Raw genomic sequence first — 15,695 nt, forward strand, 5'->3', positions numbered from 1 at the left:
GGGTTTTCTTGGCAAGGATGCTGGAGTGGTTTGCCATTTCCTTCTCCAACTCATTTTACAGATGAGGAAACTGAGGCAAACTGGGTTAAGTGACTTACCCAGGCTCACACAGCTAGAAAATATCTGAGGTCAGATTTTAACTCAGGCCTTCCTGACGCCAGACTCTGTAGCTACTACCCCTACCTCAATGCTTTCTTGTCATAGAAGCTCTTTGAGGGCAAAGACTATTTCTTCTTTGTCTTTGTGTTTTGAGAGGCTAGCACAGTGGCCTGCACATAGTAGGTACTTAATGACTGTTTGTTGAGGTGAGAGTGTGGATTTGGAGTTGTCTTCTGAGAGCTGTTGTGCTGACTCTGATAAATGGAATGGGTACTTAGGTGTGGAGGGCCACGAGTTACTCCCCAGAGATGCTAAGCCTGGTAGGGATTTTGAGAGGTTATCTTGACCATCTGCTAGCCTCCACACAAGAAGGCCTGATGAATCACGTAACCAGAGGAAAATTTCACGGGAGGAAAGGATGGTCCTCAGTCACCCTGTTCCAATGTATGGGTTGTAGTTGAAAGAGCTTTGGGGACTGAGTTTTGATTCCAAACAAACCAAGTGGTGGTGTAAATATTACCACCATTTTAAAGAAATGACAGTACTTATTAGTCAAGCAGGAAATAGTGGCATGAACCCAGAGAGCTCAGCCCAATTATCTGAGATCCTGGCCTCAGTGGAAAGGAGAATGAAGAATGAGTCTCCTTCACTATCTGTATATTTAGAACCATTCAGATGAACACATTCTCAAGAATAAAAAGGAATCATGGCGTGGGCCTAAAAGAAATTGTTCTTATTGACTCCTAATGTCGTTTCCCACGGCAACTGTTCCAACTTTTCCACTTTGCTTCCACTCAGACCCCAACTCCCACTTTTGAAGCAGATGACATAGGCTCCTCTTAACTGAGAACTCAAACTGAGGTCATCCAATGTGAGCCCTCTCAGGCTTCCCTTCTCCATTTCCAAAAATTTCCCAGTATCACCATCTACTCTATCCTCCTTCTGTCCAATCATAGAACTCATAAGGAGGTTTCTAGTGGAGAGGCCTGGGGAATCCATGCTTTGCATTCGACATTATTATGATTTTGATAAAGGCGTGCTTATCAAATTCTGCATAGGCTATAGCTAAGAAGTATGACTAACCCACTAGATGACAGAATCAGTATCCAAAAATATCTCTGCAGGTTAGAAAACTGGGCTCAATCTAATAAGATGATATTTAATAGGGATAAGCATAAAGCTTTATACTTAGGTTCAAGAAGTTGAATCTACAAGTACAAGATGGAAGAAACACAGCAGTTTGTCTAAAAAAGATTTTAGTGGATTACAAGATCAGAATTTAGTCAACAATATTTTGTGGTAGTTGCACCCAGAGAAGGGCAACCAGATTGTTGAAGAGCCTCAAAATAATGCCATAGAAGGATCTATTGAAAGAACTGGGAATCTTTAGTCTGGCTCGTGTGGGACATGATGACTGTCTTCATGTACTTAAAAGAGAGTCTTGAGGAAGAGAGATTTGTTCCCTAGAGTAAGAGGGATTTGGCTTCAAAGGCAGAATTAGGAGAAATGGGGAGAAGTTGCAACCAGGTAAATTAGAATTACTGTAGAGAAAAAACCTTAACAATTAGAGGTGTTAAAAAAGGCTGCTTTGGTAGGCAATGGGTTCTCCTTCATTGGAGGTTTTGTAATCAATATTGAATGAATGTTTGCTGGATTGTCTTTTTTAGGTGAGAATTGGGCCAGATGGTTTCTGACGTCCCTTTCAATTCTGAAAAAAAAATTCTGATTTTACAAAGCTATGTCTATTCCTCACTGAGGTTCATCCTTTTACCTGCACCCTTGATCCTATTCCCTCCAGAACCCTTGCTCCAGCAAAGTCCAGTATCCTCTCTCTCATTCATCTTCAATCTTTTCTTGTTTGTCTATAAACATGATCAGATATCCCCAGTCAGAAACGATTCTTCTCCTGACCTTCCCTACCACCATCCAGCTACCAGATTCCTTCTTTCTGTTTTTTTGAGTGGTGGTGGTGAGGCGATTGGAGTTAAGTGACTTGCCCAGGTCATGCAGCTAGTAGGTGTCAAGTGTCTGAGGCTAGATTTGAACTCAGGTCCTCCTGACTTCAGGGCCAGTGCTCTATCCGCTTTGACACCCGGCTGCCTTTACCGTACTATTTCTTTCCTTCTCTTCACTGTTCAGTCATTTCAGTTGTGTCCAACTCTTCCTGTCCCCATTTGGGGTTTTCTTGGCAAAGATACTAAGGTGGTTTGCCATTTCCTTTTACAGCTCATTTTACCAATGAGAAAACTGAGGCAAACAGGCTTAAGTGCCTTGCCCAGGGTCATACAGCTAATGAATGTTTGAGGCTGGATTTGAACTCATAAAGATGAGTCTTCCTGATTCTAAGCCCAGTGCTCTATCCACTGGGCCATGTAGTACCTTACCCCCACCATTCTGCTGAAACTACTTTCCAAAGTCACTGGGGCAGCTAGGTGGCACTGTGGATAGAGCATCAGTCCTAGAGTCAGGAGGACCTGAGTTCAAATCTGGCCTCAGACACTTGTGAGCTCTGTGACCCTGGGCAAATCACTTTACCCCAATTGCTTATCCAAAAAGAAAAAAAATGAAGTCACCAATGACTTTTGAATCATCAAATCCTTATTTTTAAGTCTTCACCCTTCTTGATCTCTACCTAGATACTTTCTCCTCTCCTGGCTTCAGAGAGAATATATTTCTTTACTTGCTTAGTCACTCCTCTGTCTCTGTTTCCTATGACTTCTCACTCTTCCCAACCCTTTAAGGCAGATGGTTCATAAGGTACTGTCTTATGTTCTCTCTCTTTCCTCTCTCTATTCTCTTCCTTACATTTCATTCCCTCTCACAGCTTCAGCTCTTACTTCAGCATGGTTAACTCTCAAATCTATATCTCTACCACTGGCTTCTCTTCTGCATCCAGATCCTCATCTCCAAGGACCTTCAGAACATCTCTGCCTGGAGGTCCCACAAGCACTTCAAATTCATCATTTCTGAAGCTGCTTTTCCCTTGAGCCTGTTCTTCCTTTTGCTTTATCTCGTGTTTTTGTCAGTGGCAGCACCATACTCATTCTTCTCTGTTTGTAACCTTGGGGTTATCTTCGACTCTTTCTACCACCTCATCTCTCATATTCAATCAATTACAAGGTCTGTCAATACTACCTTTGGAACATCTCTTGCATCTCTCCCCTCCTTTCTATTTCCACCCTGTCCCTCCTCCTCACCACCCACCTGCACTGTTGCAGTAGTCTTGTAATTACAACCATGTCACTCCCTACTCAGTAACCTCTGGTGACTCCCTGTCAGATCCAGGATAAAACACAAAATCATCTGTTTGGTGTCCAAAGCCATTCTCCTACCTCACTCCCCTCCACAGACTCTTCAATCCAGTGACACTGGCTTCTATTTTTTTGGCTAGGCAATGGGGTTAAGTGACTTGCATAGGGTCACACAGCTAGTGAGTGTTTTGTGTCTGAGGCCGGATTTGAACTCAGGTCCTTCTGAATCCAGGGCCAGTTGACACTGGCCTCTTTGCTGTTCCAGGAACAAGACACTCCATCTCTCAGCTCCGGGAATTTTCTCCGGTTGTCTGCTATGCCTGGAATGATCTTTCTTCTCATCTTCATCTGTTGGCTTCCCCAGCTCTAAATCCCCTCTTCTAGAGGAAGACTTTCCCAACCCCTCTTAATTCTAGTGCCTTCCCTCTTTTAATTATTTCCTATTTATCTTATATATAGCTTGTTTGTACATATTTCTTTGCTTGTGATCTCCCTAAATAGACTGTGAGCTCCCTATGTGTAGGGGCTGTCTTTTACCTTTTTTTTTTTTATCCCTAGTGCTTAGCACAGTGCCAGGCACATTTTTGTTGTTGTTCAGTTGTTTTCAGTTGTGTCCAACTCTTTGTGACCCTATTTGGGGTTTTCTTGGCAGAGATACTGCAGTGGTTTTCCATTTCCTTCTCAATCTTGTTTTATGTTTGAGGAAATGAAGACAAACAGGGTTAAGTGACTTGCCCAAGTTCATGCAGTTGGTAAGTGTCTGAGGCTGGATATGAAATCAGAAAGATGAATCTTCCTGACTTCAGGCCCAGTATTCAGTACCCAGTGCCACCTAGCTTAGCTGCATGGTGCCTGGTACATAGTAGATGCTTAATAAATACTTATTGGGTTTTTTTTTGTGGGGGGGGACAATTGGGGTTAAGTGACTTGCCCAGGGTCACGCAGCTAGTAAGTGTCAAGTGTCTGGTCTGAGACCGAATTTGAAGGACTTCCCATAAGATAGGCATGCTTGAGTGGAAGAGTGGGGGAAGGGAGGAAGGAGGGAACCTCACTAGGCTCAGTCTCCACAGTGAGAATGAAAATGTTGGTACTGGATCAAGGCAGATGAAGGTTGAGCAGCTGGGAATGTGAGAGAGGTAGGGACAGGGCAGGTGTGGTAGGGAATATTCCCAAAAGAATAGTTCAGATTTTTTTGCCCTTCAAAGTGGGATGGAAACCCAATCTTCTCCTGGCTATTAACTCCTAAAGGGTCTGTGGATAGATTTCAGGGGGGGGGGGAATCTGTGAACTTGGGAAAAGTTGCATTTTTCTTTCAATATTTCAATATAATCTTATGTTTGTTGTGTGCTTGACAGTATTATTCTGAGGAGTTCTGTAGGCTTTTCTAGATGGCCAAAGAGGTCAGTGGCACAAAAAGGACTAATAACCCTTCCTTTAGGGGGACCCAGGACTCATCTGAGTCATACTGGCTTAAGCTGCTCTGGGAAGTACAGTCAAAGGACAAGGTGAAATGGTTCATTCCCACACCCCCAGCCACACTTGGGGAGTTTTATAGGTTCACCGTCCAGCTCTGAGGCAGTTCAGGCCAGTCTGAAGAGGACAAAGCAGAATGGGAAAGAGGGGCAGGAGTTGGAGGGCCCTTCAGAGAGCATTGGAGGGAAGAGGGGCAGAGTAAGCACCTTCCTTTGATTTCAGTGGGAATCTGTCTAACAAGGCCCAGGCTGCCTCTAATGGTGTTTTTTCCAGATCCAGGTGTCTGATCTCAGACTCTCCCTTCCCCCTCAGGTTTCCAAGATGTCCATACCATGATCTTCATTGGTTTTGGTTTTCTAATGACCTTCCTACAACGCTATGGGTTCAGCAGCATTGGCTTCAACTTTCTCCTGTCAGCCTTTTCTTTGCAGTGGTCCACTTTGGTCCAGGGTTTCTTCCACTCCTTTCATGGAGGCAAGATCTACATTGGTGTGGAAAGGTGAGGGGTTGGTAATAAAAGACGGGACAGTGCTCTCCTCCGTTCTCTTTTCCTTTAGGGCCACATTGAGGAGTCCAGATGGTAACTTGTAGGCACAGGTATGACATTTGATTAGAAACCCCCTAACACCTACTCCTCTAGAAAGCTTTCCTGAATCACCCATCTCTAGCCCCAAAGATGTGTTATGCAAAGAAGGGACAGAGATTAATAAATTTTTTGTTTTTAGTTTGTTGCCTAATTCCTATTTAGGTCCACTGTCTTATCTATTATCCCAGCTTGATTTCTTTAATCTCAGTTTCTTTTAGTTCCATCATTAGTTTTCTTTTCTATTTTGTTTGATACCCACTTTATTTTTCCTCTGCTTCCCTCCCTACCCCATCCCCCACCCCTCAGTTTCTTTGAGCTCTTCCTAGACTCTGATTTTTTTTTTTAAGTTCCAGTACTAGAACTAGGGTCAGGAGTTCAAGTCTAGCCTCTGCCTCTTGGTAGCTAATATGACCCTGAGCTGCTCACTTCATTTCTCTCAGCCTCAGTTTTCTCTCTGTCAGATGGTGATGACCTGGTAATACCTATTTCACAGCATGTAGTTAAGCTCAAATGAGAAGGGTTTTTAGACTATTTGGTAACTGAAAAGAACCATATAAATCTGAGGCATTATTTCCTTCTAGCCCTGGGCAGGGATTAATTTTTCTGCCTTAATTCTCTCTGACCTTTATTCTTTCCTTCAGTGTGTGAATGACTGTCTCCTATTCCTACTCTCCAAAACTCTCCTCCTTATCCTGCCTCCCAACTTCCCATTCTTCCCAGCATGATCAACGCTGATTTCTGCACTGGAGCTGTTCTGATTTCATTTGGGGCAGTGTTGGGCAAGACAAGCCCTGTACAGCTGCTGCTCATGTCTCTACTAGAGGTGACACTATTTGGGGTCAATGAGTTCATCCTCCTCAGTCTTCTTGGGGTGAGAACCTATAATTATTTCTTCTCCCCACTTCCCTCGAATGTGATTGTAGTGACAGTAATGAGGGCAATATGTTAGATCTGAGAAGTTTTCTGGAAAAGAGAGTGTGGATATGGTTGGTTTTTCTGCAAGGGGAGGTGGGGTGGGCGCTTGGTGCAGGGGACCAATCTTAGTGAAAATTTCAGAGCGGGAAAAAGTGAAAATAGAGGATGGGGAAGGAGGAAGAAGCAGGTGGAACATTGGCCCTTCCCTCAGCAGTCTCTTCCCTACCAGGTGAAAGATGCTGGCGGCTCCATGACCATCCACACCTTTGGTGCCTACTTTGGGCTTGTTCTCTCCAGAGTTCTTTACCGATCTCATCTGGACAAGAGCAAACACCGGGAAGGCTCTGTCTACCACTCGGACCTCTTTGCCATGATCGGTAAGGCACCAGGGCAGGGTGGAGGGCAGAGGGAGGCTCAGTGTAGTCTGCCTGGCCTCATGGGGACCAAGCCCTGACAAATACTGCTAGTGTCAAGGCTCCATTCAGACCACATCCTTTAATATCGACTGAAAGCATTCTTGTCAGAGAGTAAAAATAAGCCTCTTCGTGTTTGGAGGAGTACCTGGGGAAGAAATAGGTAAAGTATGCCATTTAAAAAAAAGTTTTTCAAAAGTACAGTGTTTATTACTATACCTCTTTTAAGGCTCAACTTTTGTATAAGTGCACAAAATATTTTAATTTTATGTAAGGAGAGACTTCATGCTGTCCAAAAGTGAGATGGGCTACCTTTGGAAGTGGTGATTTCTCCATAACTGAAAAATTCCAAGCAGAGGCTGGAAAAGGGTCAGGAATATTGGAGAAAGTATTTCTGATCATGTAGAAGTTGAAATACATAACCTCTAAGGATCCTTCTATGGGCAAAATCCAGATTCTCAATATAATAGTCTTTTTAAAAAATAAGTTTTTATTAATATCTTTTTTTTACATCATCAGAGTTTTCTGCCCCATGCCCTTCCCTTTCTCCTTCCCAAAGAGCCATCCCATATAACAAATAGTAATTTTTTAAAGACAAAAGGAAACAGAAGAACAAATCAGGCACAGCTAATCAACACATTGAAAAAGCCTGAAAACATACAATATATTCGACACCTGTCTGCACAATAGTCTTGAATATTTTGATCATTAAATGCCTTCATTTTCATTCAGTGGGTTTTCTCTTCTGATATTCATTCATTAGATCTTTTCAGATTCTGTTGTAAGATCTTTTGGATCTTTGTTTTATTGATTTCTAGGATCTCAATGGCACTCCCTTAAGCCTCCTTAGACTTCATAGGTGTGACCTCTTCTATTACTATATAGGTTTGAATGCACCATCTACTAGTCAAACATTTTGCCAATGGGTGGTGGTGTTTTCTTTTTTTTTTTTTTAAGATAATTGGGGTTAAGTGACTTGCCCAGGGTCACATAGCTAGTAAGTGTCTGAGGTCAGATTTGAACTCAGGTCTTCCTGACTCCAGGGCTGGTACTCTATCCACTGCACCATCTAGCTACCCTAGTGTTTTCTTTTTGGTAGTATAAACCTTACACACATGACAAAAATTATCAGAGGCTATAGAGGAAATAGTAGAAATGATTGGGAGTCCAGAGATCCTGAGTACAGTCCTGACTGTCACTAACCTTATTTGACCTTGAGCAAGTCACTTTACTGCTCTTGGATTCATTTTTCTCATCTGTAAAATGAAGAGGTTGAACTGGATGATCTTGAAGATGCCAGTTTTATTGTTCTTTGAGTCTGTGGCACTGCTATGAAAACAAAGCAGAAACAGAAAACAATAATGGATGTACTTTTCATGTGCTATTTCCTAAACACACTTCCTCCAAATTGCTCTTATTTTTAATTAAGTGCCAGTGTCAACCTAGCCTATCCTTACAGCTCAGTTAGGAGTTGCGCTGCAGTTTGCAGCTCTGGGGTCTCAGCAAGATCCCAGGCTTGTCACAGCCTTTGCCTCAGTGCTGGAAGTTTCTGGGTTGAAGCTCAATGTGAACTTGACCAGGTTAATTATTGTAGCCGTCCCTCTCTGCAGTAAAAGTATTTAGGGACTTACTCTCCAGTTGTGGTTAGTCAAGCCACCAGAGTAGCCACAAAAGCCTCTTTTGTTTTCTTTGCTCCATATATTCTACTCAAAATGAAACTCCAAAAACAGAATATGACAATTACCCAGATTCTTCCAGTTTCCATGAATTACCTTCTTCTCCCACAGGGGATAATGTGACATGAGACAGGGCTACACAGTATGACATGGTAGAAAGAGCACTGGGTCTGAGTTCTGAACTTATATTTTACTAGTTGTGTGACCTTGGGCATGTCCTATAACCTCTCTGAGCTCAGTTTCCTCATGTGTTAAATGGGAATACTAATGTTTGTACTATCCACCTCACAGGGATGTTGTAAGGATTGTATATATATAATTTTAAGTCCCCTGTAACATTCATCTGTACCATAAATGTCTTATTGTTGTTAATAATAGTTTTGTTTTACCATTCAAGAGGAATTATTTACTAATTCCTTCAGTTCGTCTCTTAGACCTGTTTCTTTTAAGCATGTATTAAAACATACAGAATACCTCAGTTTATTTCTGTTTTTCTTTCTTTCTCCCTTAACAGAACATAATACAGACTTGAAGTGTATCTTTTAATACCATTTACATTCATCGAATATTGATTTATGTTTCCTATTCTTAATTCTAAAAGAGGATCATAGGATGTTCTATATTCAGATCACTATATATTTACAGTGCTTTGCAAATGTGAAGACTCTATTGCTTGTTAGTTATTATTATTTGATTCATATGCACTTGTGTTTCATGATTGGTACAACAAGGAAGGCAGTGCAGGTGACCTGTGAGGGCAAGAAAAGGGCTGTACCACTTCTCTCGACCATATTGGTGGTGGCCTACATCCAGCCTACAAAGGCAACATCTTCAGTGCTGGGGTTTGAAGGCTGGTCCTCATCACACTGCTTGTTCAGGATGTGATAGTACTTGGACTAGGGACAGAGCAGGAAACAGGTAGGTTCTTGTCACAGTGAAGTAGCACAGCTGTTGGGTTGTCTCTGTATACCTTTACCTTTGAGTCTGTGGGTGCATTTCCCAGTGTAGAGAAGAGGTGAGGAGGAGCCATGTTACTGAGCTGCCCAAGATCTGGGACAAAGAGAATAGCAAAAGAACCGAGCTGTGACAGATCTGTGTCATAAAGTCATCAGAAGCTGCATCTTTTACAGCATTTTCTAAACCATTCTTTTTCCCATGGGGCATGTCTAATTTAAGGACTCTGGCAAACAAACACACACATACATGCACACACATACACACACACACACACACACACACACACACACATATATCTTACATTTCTTCCCTCCAAAAAACATTCTAAATTTTTTTATTTGTGTCTTCAGTTAATTGTATGTCTGTGTTGTATGTCTTGTGTGTGTATGTGTGTACTCCTTGAGAGAAAAAAAAGTTCCCTTCTCATGCTTTATAGGAACCATCTTTCTGTGGATCTTTTGGCCAAGCTTCAACTCAGCCCCCACAAATACTGGGGATGGTCAGCACCGAACAGCCCTCAACACATACTACTCCCTGGGGGCCAGCACCTTGAGCACCTTTGCCTTATCAGCACTCCTAAGCAGAGAGGGGAAGCTGGACATGGTAAGACCATCCAGCAGGACCAGGCTTCCTAACTCTATGAGTTAGGATGCTATAACTGCTTCTCTTCCTCAGCCCATGCCATTAAAGTAACAGAGGACAACCATGGGAAGAAGGGAAGTGCTAGAATGCAAAGGGGAGGGGAGCTTTTGGCTGACTGAAAGGGAGATTCTCCAGGAAGAGAAATTTGAATGGGATATACTGGGCTCCATCTACACAGATGGCAATGGAAAGGGATAGCAGGAGGTATGGGGTCAGGCTGTAAGAGGGATGTTTAGGAGCGGGAAGTCTCATAGCAGGAGAGTCCTTGGGGTAGGGTGGGGTAGACAGAAGTGTGATGGGGCTGAGGGGGAACTCTTGATTACTGAGACAGGGGATGGATATGATGACCTTAGAAAGGCTTTTCCACTGACAGCTGTCATTTTAACTCTCATTCCCCTTCTCCCCCATATACTCTCAGGTCCACATCCAGAATGCAGCACTGGCAGGTGGGGTAGTTGTGGGGACTTCTGGGGAAATGATGATTACACCTTTTGGGGCTCTGATGGCTGGATTCCTGGCTGGGACCATCTCTACCCTGGGATACAAGTTCCTCACGGTATAGTTATTTTTCTTCATTCTGGGAAAACCAAGAAGTTGAAAGAGAGTCACTTAAGGCTAGGAACTGAATGTCCTGCCCCAAGCCTGTAAACTTAGTGATTAACAAATTACCTTGAGCCTCTGGTCTTCTTATGGTGGGGAAGGAGGAAGTATGACATAGTAGAAAGAGCATTGTATTTGAGTCAGAAAAACTGGGTTTATGTCCTGTCTGCCATCTAACTATGTGTGTGACCTTGGACAAGTCAACTGAACTCTCTCTGGCCCCAAGTTTTCTTATCTGTAAAATCATAGTATTTGACTGGCCCAAATCAGTATGACATAGTAGAAAGAGCATTGTATTTGAGTCAGAAAAACTGGGTTTATGTCCTGTCTGCCATCTAACTATGTGTGTGACCTTGGACAAGTCAACTGAACTCTCTCTGGCCCCAAGTTTTCTTATCTGTAAAATCATAGTATTTGACTGGCCCGAATCAGTATGACATAGTAGAAAGAGCATTGTATTTGAGTCAGAAAAACTGGGTTTATGTCCTGTCTGCCATCTAACTATGTGTGTGACCTTGGACAAGTCAACTGAACTCTCTCTGGCCCCAAGTTTTCTTATCTGTAAAATCATAGTATTTGACTGGCCCTAACACTGATTCGGTGAATGGAGAGATTGGGGGGAGCATGCTCTAATAACACTCCTTTGTTTATATAATGTCTCTCCCTGGTGTTTCTCAGCCCATTCTTGAATCAAAGTTCAAAGTCCAAGACACATGTGGAGTCCATAACCTCCATGGGATGCCAGGGGTCCTGGGAGCCCTCCTTGGTGCTCTTGTGGCTGGGCTAGCCACCCATCAAACCTATGGAGATGGGTGAGTTGGTCCACATCAAGGAAGAGGGTACTTTTACCAGTGGTCACTTGGGGTAATGTCTCCTTTGCTACCTTCCAGGCACAGATATTGATGGGTATCCTTTGAACATCTCTTTTTGGTATACATCAGAATACACTAAACTGTTCCAGGGACCCACTCTTAACTTCTTTTAGTCATCATTAGTCATGTACCTCTCTTTCTGGAATTTCTTAGCCCCAATCCCAAGTTTTTCTTCCAGATTGAAAAGTGTATTTCCCCTGATTGCTGAAGGCCATCGAAGTGCAACATCTCAGGCTGTATATCAACTTTTTGGGCTCTTTGTCACCCTGGTGTTGGCTTCACTGGGTGGAGGAATTGGAGGTGAGTGAGGAGCCCTCATCCTGGCTACCTACTATCCTTGACTTTGTGATCCTGAGAGGAAAGAAGGAAGGGATGGATACCAGGATGAGTATAGGAGATGAGAGGATTGATTCAAGGGATAAAGAAGAAAAAGGTCATCACGCTTGGATCCGATACTCTCCATTGGGATTCTCTAGAGAGAGAAGCTATGAGGTTTCATATTTATAGGATTTAGTGTGAAAGGAGCAAGAGTGATGCAGGTTAGATAGCATTGAGGGAATGGTGGCAGGATGGGGTGATAGAATGACTATCCCCATATACCTTGGAGAAGAGAAAAGACTCTTTTTGACCCAGCACATATACAAAGAAGGGATAAAATGATATGCAGAGCCAGGGGAATATGATTGATGTCCAAAGGTGAGGATCATAGCTTTCTATGTAACCCAAACCTGCCAAGCTTTGCCCTCTGTCTCCACCAGAGGGCAGCTCAACCTCAGGCAACAGGGCTAGAGGCTAGAGGTAGAGAGTGAATGGGGAGGGGGAGAAGAGGTAGAACCAAAATGTCAAAAAGCTAGAAGTGAACTAAGAGATCAATAAATCTAATACCATCATTTTAATTATTTTTTTGAAACTGAGTCTCCCTGTGTTGCCCAGCGGCCACTCACAGTGCTGATCCCCATTGTTGATTGGCATGGGAATTTTGACTGACTCCGTTTCCAGCCTGACCAGTCCACCAATCCTTAGGCATCCTGGTGGCCTCACTCACTAGTGCTCACCATATTGGTGTTGTCCTTGGTGCGGACACCTGAACGGCTCTAGCTCTACTGATGTTTAGAACTCCCTCATTCAAGTGATCCACCAGCTTTGGCCACCCCAGTAGAAGGAAATACAGAGGTGTGGGCTACCACACCTGGCCCCATCGTTTTTAAAGATGAGGAAACTGAGGCCCAGAGGGACTTGACTGGGGCCAACATAATGAATTAGTGGAAGAGCTAGATCTTGAGCCCAGGAATTCTGGCTTCTAGTCCAATGTTATGCTACTTTACACTGCTTTCCAAGAGATCAGAGCTGCCATGCAAAGATCATTGTGTCCACCTCCCCTTCCTCATGAAATCAATAAAGATTTCTTTCTTGTTTGAAAGCCTCTTAGAGAAATAGACTTCAGGCAGACCTTTCTTTAGTCTGAGCTCTTCTCTTGGGCTTGACAGAAGAATCAGATCTGTGATTTCATTTCCCTCTGGTCTTCTCAAGTCCAGGATACACAATTCCAGTTCTTTTTACTTTGCAGCTCATTTTCCTTGTCATTTCCTCATCTTCTTCCTCTCCAAGTCTTTGTTGTTGTGATAACTTCCCTACCCTCCCTTCCTCCCTACATGGTGCCTGTATGAGGAACTTCATACCCTCCCCCTTCTCTTCTCAGGCCTTCTGCTGAGGCTCCCCTGCCTGAGTTCCCCTCCTGATTCCCAGTGTTATGAGGACCAGATCTATTGGGAGGTATAATACATTTGATATTCTGGAGATATGCCCCACGGGGCTCTTCTTTCACCAGCACCCTGTTCTGTTCTCACTGTCTATCCTTCTCTTTCTCATTCCCACTTTCTTTTTGTGGCCTAACATCCTTCCTTTCTCAAATAAATTCTTTGCATTCTGCTGTTGTCCTGCTCCCTCAGCTCTCACTCGTCTTATTTTTAATAGCATTTTATTGTTTCCAATTATATGTAAAGCCAATTTTTAACATTCATTTTCCACAAAATTTTGAGTTCCAAATCTTTCTCCCTTCCTCTCTTCCCTCCCCTCATCCTAAAATAGTAAGCAATTTGATATAGGTTATATATGTTCAATCCTGTAAAACATATTTCCATATTAGTCATGTTCTCACTCATCTTAAATGTGGAAAGGGTACTACAGAGATCGTGGAAAGATCATTTCCCACTCCCAAAGCCCCATATCTTGTACCACATCCAAGACCCTTTCCTCCTGACCCTTGTCTCTATCATCAACTGCCTTTCTTCTACATTCTAGGTCCCTCTTGAGCATGAAGATGAAGTCCAGGGACATTTGAGGTCTGAGGACACAGAGACCCAGGCCTAAATTTCGACCCTTTGCAAGAATTATCATTCTTGTTTGGGGGAAGGGGAGTTCTCTGGGCCTTCTCTAAGGGATGATGAGGGTAGATTATGACCAATGAATATGGGAGAGGCTCTTCCTCACCCCTTTTGTTGGGAAGTTTTTTGATGTCTCTTGCTGCAAACAGAGAAATATTCACCAATTAAGAGCAATCCTTGTTTTGGAAAGATTGCAGGGGCTGGGCCAGGAGACCTGCAATGGTAGGGGCACAGGCAGGGATAAGACAACGGGCAGGGAGAATGGGTGGGAAAAGAGCAGGTAGGAGAGAAAGCACTGTGAAGGATGGTTATATCATTGGAGTGGATGGAGTACTCATCATAGGGCAGGTGTGAGTTGAGGGGGATGACAGTTGACCAGGTGATAAATAACCCACCCCCACCCGTACTTCATCTGTCTGTCTCAGACCTGAGAAGTTGATTTATTTGTCCCATCACAGAACCAAGTTAAATGTTTAATCTGAAGTATTGAAGACCTAGACTATGAAAGTGATTAAATACTGCATCATTTGTACATATCTGTCACCTCTCTTTATTCAACTGAATCTTGGAAGGCCTTCCCATGACCTAACCTCCTTCCACTCTGCTGAAATGCCATATTCTTTCACCTTTTCTAATGTGACAACAAAGTCCACTTGGTATGAAATGAGTGATGAAGAAAATGGAGCCCCAGGGGATGCCAGACTGGATTCATGGACCCAATTGCTTGACTGAGCTGGCCCCTAAACTGATTGAAGTCTCTTTCCCTGGGTGGGAAGAATGAACAGGGTATTATGAAGAGATTGGAAAGGCAGAGATACCCCAGGAGTAGAGGGAAAAAGAAGGAGGGGGAAAAAGGCCTGGAGGCCTTAGAGGCCTCTCTTGTGATCCCTGGATTCCTTCTCAGAAACCTCTCCTACATCGCTGACCGATGGTGGCCACTAGAGGGAGCCCTAAGGCAGGCAGAAGGAGATATCAAACTTCTGTCTAGGCCCACTTCCCTCTCCCAAAGACATTCCAGGCTTCCTCTGCCTCTACAAAGAAGGGTACATTAAAATTCCAGCCCAGATGGATAAGGACATGGGAGCCTGCTCTTCCCTTCACTCCCATGTTTCACTGTGTCTCCGTTTGGAAAATGTGTCCTACCACTCAACTCCATCCTGTCTTTTCAATTCAATTTAATAAACAATTATTAGGCACCCACTGGCAACTAGATGTCTCAGCAGATAAGGGTGCTGGGTCAAAAGTCAGGAAGACCTGAGTTCAAATATGACCTGAGACACTTACTAGACCCTAAGCAAGTCATTAACCTCTGTCTGTCCCAATTTCCTCAACTGCAAAATGGGGATCATAACAGCAGCTACCTCCCAGGCTTGTGAGAATCAAATGAGATAATATTTGTAAAGCTTATAGCACAGTGCCTGCTGCATAACAGGGGCTATATAAATCCTTAGGGAAGCTAGGTGGCTTAGTGGATAGAGTGCTGAGACTGCCTGAAATCAGTCAGACTCATCTTCCTAAGTTCAAATCTGGCCTCAGACACTTCTCAGCTGAGCAAGTCACTTAACTCTGTTTGCTTTAGTTTCCCCACCTGTGAAATGAGCTGGAGAAAGAAATGGCAAGCCACGTCAGTATTTCTGCCAAGAAAACCCCAAATGGGGTCACGAGGAATCAGACACGAGTGAACAACAGCAAATGTAAATCCTTATTCTCTTGGGTGGGATCAAGGGACAGCTTCACAGAGGAGATGGTACTTAGAGGAAAAGAAATATTTTAACACATGGAAAGGAAGCAGTCATGAGAGGATGGCCTGGAGAAAATGAGATCCAG

At 43.4% G+C, this 15,695-nt stretch overlaps 1 protein-coding gene across 2 annotated transcripts in view; it reads left to right on the forward strand.

Moving 5' to 3' along the window:
* The window catches only part of RHBG (Rh family B glycoprotein), a 55,523-nt gene extending 41,123 nt beyond the window's left edge, over nt 1–14,400 (forward strand). For both annotated transcript variants that reach the window (XM_078156177.1, XM_020991522.2), the window contains 9 exons: nt 5,136–5,322; nt 6,130–6,280; nt 6,554–6,701; nt 9,807–9,973; nt 10,431–10,568; nt 11,291–11,424; nt 11,663–11,784; nt 13,184–13,257; nt 13,786–14,400. In XM_078156177.1, coding sequence (XP_078012303.1) covers nt 5,136–5,322; nt 6,130–6,280; nt 6,554–6,701; nt 9,807–9,973; nt 10,431–10,568; nt 11,291–11,424; nt 11,663–11,784; nt 13,184–13,257; nt 13,786–13,854 — 1,190 coding nt within the window. In that variant the 3' untranslated portion in view covers nt 13,855–14,400. The remainder of the gene's footprint in view (nt 1–5,135; nt 5,323–6,129; nt 6,281–6,553; nt 6,702–9,806; nt 9,974–10,430; nt 10,569–11,290; nt 11,425–11,662; nt 11,785–13,183; nt 13,258–13,785) is intronic.
* Nucleotides 14,401–15,695: the final 1,295 nt, after the last annotated feature.

The sequence above is a fragment of the Phascolarctos cinereus genome, unplaced genomic scaffold (genome assembly GCF_003287225.1).
Source record: "Phascolarctos cinereus isolate Bilbo 61053 unplaced genomic scaffold, phaCin_HiC Scaffold_5;HRSCAF=322, whole genome shotgun sequence".
Classification (NCBI taxonomy): domain Eukaryota; kingdom Metazoa; phylum Chordata; class Mammalia; order Diprotodontia; family Phascolarctidae; genus Phascolarctos; species Phascolarctos cinereus.